The 5,788-nt window shown below is 41.6% G+C and overlaps 1 protein-coding gene across 1 annotated transcript; it reads left to right on the forward strand.

Annotated features, from left to right (window-relative positions):
• The first annotated feature begins 4,340 nt into the window (after window positions 1–4,340).
• On the forward strand, window positions 4,341–4,832 carry FSHB (follicle stimulating hormone subunit beta). The gene is made up of 2 exons (XM_044681844.1): window positions 4,341–4,451; window positions 4,575–4,832. Exons 1-2 carry the CDS (start codon window positions 4,341–4,343, stop codon window positions 4,830–4,832), a joined length of 369 nt encoding a protein of 122 aa, XP_044537779.1.
• Window positions 4,833–5,788: the final 956 nt, after the last annotated feature.

The raw sequence follows: 5,788 nt of genomic DNA on the forward strand, positions 1-5,788 counted from the left end.
TCTCTCTTCTATCTCTTTCTCTTTCTGTCTCCCTCTCATCTTTGCCTCTCCTTTCTCTTTCTGTCTCTGTCCATCTCTCTCTCTCTCTCTCTCTGTTCTCTCTTCTATCTCTTTCTCTTTCTGCCTCCCTCTCATCTTTGTCTCTCCTTTCTCTTTCTGTCTCTGTCCATCTCTCTCTCTCTCTCTGTTCTCTCTTCTATCTCTTTCTCTTTCTGTCTCCCTCTCATCTTTGTCTCTCCTTTCTCTTTCTCAAACTCTATCTGTCTCTGATTGTCTCATTCTCTCCTTTTCTCCCTGTTTCTCTGTCTCTGAGTGTCTCTCTGTCTCTGTCTATCTCTCAGAAATACACATGCACATAAATGTATATCCTTCATGTACCTGACTAATTACATGTTTTCTCCCTAAAAGTTTTCCACGAGCTCCTTGTTGGCAAAGACTTGGTCTTTGACTGTCTTTGTACTCTAGTGCCCAGCAAAGTACCTGACACACATTAGGTATTTAATTAGTGTTTATGAAAGAATTAAAATAAGGTCATTCATAGGACTCATTTTGTAAATTCTAAATTACTATGTAAATGTCAACTATTTTGCCAGTTTTATAGATGATAATACAGAGCTTCAGAGAAGTTAGGTAACTTGCCCAAAATTACACACAGCTTTTAACTGTCTGAGGTAGGATTTGAACCTAAACCCTTCTGGCTCCACGTCTAGTGCTCTATCTGCTGTGTCACATTCACTCCCAATAGTCATTTCCACGTAGGGTTGAGTTTTCAGGATTGAATTCTGGAAGGTACCTTTAAGCCAATATAGCCTCATTTTAGCCCTTATTTTATGTAAGAGGAAACCAAGATCCTGGCTTGTTGCCCAACATCATATAATTAATTCATAAGTAATAACCCCAAGATTCCAAATTCAGGCTTCTGATTCAAATCCTCTGTTTTTTCTACCATACCATACACCTTCTTGCTTCTATTTGGGTAAATTGAATCAGAGACTCCAATCAACTACAAGGAATTAAGTAATCATAGATTTAAAGCTAGAAGAAACCTCAGAAGATGTTAAATCCAACCCACCCATTTTGCAGATGAGGCAACTAAGACAGAGAGAAGTTAAGTGACTTTAAAAACAAGGTCAATTAGTAAGTAAAGGAGTCAGGATTTGAACACATGTGATATGAGTCTGTATCCAGCACTCTTCACTCACTCTCTTAGAGAGCATGTAGTCCAACTCCATTCATTTTACAGAAGAAAATACTAAGACTCGGAGTGAACACGACTTGCCCAGGATTAAACAGTTCATAGATAACATTAGTGGGAATCCCCAAGTTGAATGTGGAAGGTCAATCATGGTAAAAATTCAACTGTCAACATCAAAGTTACACTTGACAACATGGCAGCCCCAAATATTTCTAAAGGCAAAATCAAAACACTGTAGGCAGAATCATAAAAAAAAATCCATTTCATTTCCCCAATATCAAAGCTAACAAATGTCCTATAATTTATTCTCTGCTGTGAATAAGATCAGCCTTCATCACTGGAGTTCTGAAGGCTTGGTTCGATTCAATTAAATTTAACATTTTTTACCTACTGAGTGCATGACACTGCTAGGCTATGAGAATGCAAAAAGGAAGAAGCAGCGTAGTCTCTGACATCAGGGAATTTAAATTCTACTGAGGCTATAGACAAGCTGCCAGCTCAAGTCTTTATCCATTCTCAACCTCATATCCTACCTTCCCATTTCTCCAAAAGAAAAAAATGCACTTGAGGGGGAGAAATTCTGGGATTTAGGGTATCTGTTTTAGGTTGAGAATAGAATCTATCCGATTTATTTCAGCAAGAATTTACTAAGAGGGGCAGCTGGGTGGGTCAGTGGATTGAGAGCCAGGCCTAGAGAAGGGAGTCCTAGGTTCAAATCTGGCCTCAGACACTTCCCAGCTGTGTGACCCTGGGCAAGTCACTTAATCCCCATTGCCTACCCTTACCACTCTTCTGCCTTGGAGCCAATACACAGTATTGACTCCAAGATGGATGGTAAGGGTTTACAAAAATATATTTAAAAAAAAGAATGTACTAAGTAAGATCTGTATAAAAGGCATTCAAAGAAAACAATTAGCCTCTGCCAACCAGGATTTCACATTCTTTTGCTTGTACATACAAGAATTTCTTTTGTGTTTTGTTGACTGATGTTGCTTTTTTGTTAGTAGCATTTACTCTCTTAGCTTCTAAGGGGCTTGGTTTTGAGAAGGTGCATGTTCAGGCATTATTCTAAGGAAATCCAAACAATTTCTTATAATATATAGCCTAGACTCTCTGCCCATCATCTGTAAAAAATGTAGGTATGCATCCTCTATAAGAAAAAAACTGACCAAAACAAGAGTCTTTTCTACTGCCTGGGAGTCGTCATTCTCTCTCTATGTCCCATAGTTACCCTAAATTCTGGCCTGTATTAAACAGTATGGAATAGTGGAGAGAACTTGGACTAGGTAAGACTCAAAGGTACTGAGTTCAAATTACAGTTTTTCCATGAACTAGCTATATGACCTTAGTTAGGCAAGTCACTTCAAGTCTCTGGCTCTCAATGTTTTCAACTATTAAAAGGGAAGAGTTAGGAAAGATAATCTCTAAAGTCCCTTTCATAATCTGTTCATATAAATAGCAACTCTAGGGTAAGCTGGTTTGGTATCCTTTGAAAAAGAGAAAATCTGCAAAGTGTTCAACACCAAAAGGGAAAAATATGTTTAAAGGGCAGAGGAATCCCTTGGACTTAGATATAAGCAAATAGCCAAGAAACTTGAATTATAACTTTTTTCTTTTTTTCCTAAATACATGATGTGAGGTCAAAATATTGTCTTGGGAAATATTTTCATGTGCAATTAAACCTAGGTACCTTTGCAGCTAGGTAGCACCATGGATAGGGCACCAGGTATGGAGTTGGGAGGAACTGGCATCGAATCCAGCCTCAGAAAGTTCCTAGCTGGGTTACCCTGGGCAAGTTGCTTAACCCTGATTTTGCCTACCCCTTGCCATTCTTCTGACTTAGAACTAACACTAAGAGAGGGTAAGGGATTTTAAAAAACCTCAGTAATATATGTTTTCACCTATCACAAATATTCCTTTAAATTAGTCACTGAAAAAAATCTTACTACCCTGCAAGGAATTTGCTTTCTCCTGTACATGCCGAGAAAACCTGGATGATAATAATACTAATAATAATAATAATAATAGTAATAATGATAGCTAACACTTGCATAGCATTTTAATGTTTGCAAAACTCTTCACAAATATCTAATTTTATCCTCACAACAACCCTGGAAAGTAGGTGCTATTATTATCATCTCCTATTTAGAGATGAGGAAATGGAGGCAGAAGTTAAGTGACTAGTCCAGAGGTAGTTAATCAATAAACATTAAGTGCCCGCTCTATGCTGGTCACTGTGCTAGGCACCGGAGATAGAAAAAAAAAGACAAAAGGCAGGCTTTGCCCCCAACATGCTCATAGTCTACTGGGAGAGAAAACATGTACACAACTGTGTACAAACGTGATATAAACAGGATAAATTGGAAGTAATCAACAAATAGAAAGCATCTGAATTAAGAAGAATGATGAAAGATTTCCCGCAGAAAATTAATTTTTTTCTTGTAATTCAGTTGTTTCAATTGTGTCCAATACTTTGTGAATCTATTTGGGGTTTTCTTGGCAAAGATATTGGAGTGGTTTGCCATTTCCTTCTCCAGATCATTTTACAGATGAGGAAAATGAGGCAAAAAAAAAGGTGAAGTGGCTTTCCCAGCTGGAAATTTCCAAAGCCAGATTCGAACTCAGGAAGTTGAGTCTTCCTGACTCCAGGCCTGGCACTATTGTGCCACCTAGCTGCCCACATGATACGATTTTAGTTGGGAATTAAGAGAAACCAGAAAAGGCGGGAGACAGAGGTAAGGAGGAAAAGCATGCTAGGAATGGAAGACAGTCCATGAAAGGGCCAACTAGTAAGCATCTAGGGCCATATTGGAACTCAGATCTTCCGGATTTCAAATCTAACATTCTCTCTATGTGCCATCTCTCTGCTTCCTCAAATTGGGACTCTGGCACGGCGAGTGCCTAATGTGCCTGCTGGTTGACGATTCATTGGCCTTCGGCTAGTCGACTAACTTTTCTGAGCCTCAACATCCCTATCTGTAAAATGAAGACCTCAGATCAGGGCCCTTCCAGCTGTCGTTGCTTCTCTTTTCCCTGTGATCTTCTCACCAATTGAAAGTTGCTTTAGGACTTGAGAAAAGTGCTGCGTGGTGTGTAAACGTGGTGTGTAAACCCTGGGATTGTAGTTTCCGGCCACGACAAGGGGATGGCCGAAGCACCAGTTAGGTCTCCTATAAAATGTCCGGGGCTGGGCAGAAGGGACACAAAGCCAGTCTTGTTTAATGTGCCCAGGAAACTGCACTCTGATTTTCAGGAGGTCAGTGTTAGAGGGCAAAAGACATTCGACTTCTGTTTCGTTTTACCTAAGCCATAAGGCAAAAGCCAAACAGAAGCAGATGGCGCCGGGTAAGCCTCTTAACTGCCTTCCCGTCTCCTCTAGGATCTCGTCTATAAGGACCCCGCCAGACCCAACGTTCAGAAAACATGCACCTTCAGAGAGCTTGTCTACGAGACCGTGAGCCTGCCCGGCTGTGCCCATCAGGCCGACTCCCTGTATGCTTACCCGGTGGCCACCGCGTGCCACTGTGGGCCGTGCGACACCGACAGCACCGACTGCACCGTGCGAGGACTCGGGCCGAGCTACTGCTCTTTTGGTGAAAGGAAAGAACAAAGCCCCGTCCCCCTTCTGGGCATCTAGGTTCCAAAGGACGGATTTAAAATACAGCTTCCAGGGAATTATAAAAGTGAGAAGGGAAGGGAATTTTAACACTGGGAAGCTCTGAACCCACAAAGTCCCCCGTCTATAAGCCCAACGCAATGGGGAGCTCTCAGAGGCTCCTGGCTGTTGGTCTCCTATTGATAACTGTTCTATGGACATCGATGGGAGCTTCAAGTACAGGAAGTGGTGGGTCCAGTAGCATCTTGACCAATTCCAATTTCTGGGTTCTGGAGGCCTTTTTAAAATAGGTACTCATTTTGGGTCACATTCTGTAGCCACCAGAATGGGAAATTAGGGAGCAGAACTTCCAGCCAAGCTGAGCAGCCTTAGAGGTAGACTTGAGTCTATGCCGTTCTCTAATCTATGGTTTCTCTGATGGGAAGGATAAGGAAAGCTAATAAACTCCTTTTCCCAACTTCATAAATGGAGTAGTGGAGGTGAGCATTGGCGGCTTGTCTGTCCTGGGCTTTGGTAGCCTGAATTAGTGACCCAGAAAAGAATCAGAGCCCATGCAAATATGACAAAGAAACAGATGCCTATTTTCCTTTTGAGTTCTTTTATCATCTCATTCAATAAGTAGTTCTCTGAGTCCCTACAGTGCTCTGTGGAGCCATCCAATACAGTGGTTCCCAAACTTCTTTGGCCTACCGCCCCCTTTCCAGGAAAAATATTACTTAGCCCCCTGGGAATTAATTTTTTAAAATTTTAATAGCAATTAATAGGAAAGATAAATGCACCTGTTGCCATCACCACCCCCCTGGATTGCTGCAGCACCCACCAGGGGGCGGTGGCGCCCACTTTGGGAATCGCTGCATCCAATACCAGCCATAATGGTGTGAGGAAGCTGTATACAATGTGCACTGGATCTGGAGCCTTTGGACCTGGGCTGCACTTGCCATCTTTGATTGACAAAAGTCACTGAACCTACCTGGACT

This window comes from Gracilinanus agilis, chromosome 6 (assembly GCF_016433145.1).
Source record: "Gracilinanus agilis isolate LMUSP501 chromosome 6, AgileGrace, whole genome shotgun sequence".
Lineage (NCBI taxonomy): Eukaryota > Metazoa > Chordata > Mammalia > Didelphimorphia > Didelphidae > Gracilinanus > Gracilinanus agilis.

Bases quoted from the DNA above. Each gene is read 5' to 3' on its own strand.
- FSHB (XM_044681844.1), top strand. From the start codon at position 4,341: ATGGCCGAAGCACCAGTTAGGTCTCCTATAAAATGTCCGGGGCTGGGC. The intron at 4,452-4,574 runs GTCAGTGTTAGA...CGTCTCCTCTAG, and splicing joins TGCACTCTGATTTTCAGGAG to GATCTCGTCTATAAGGACCC.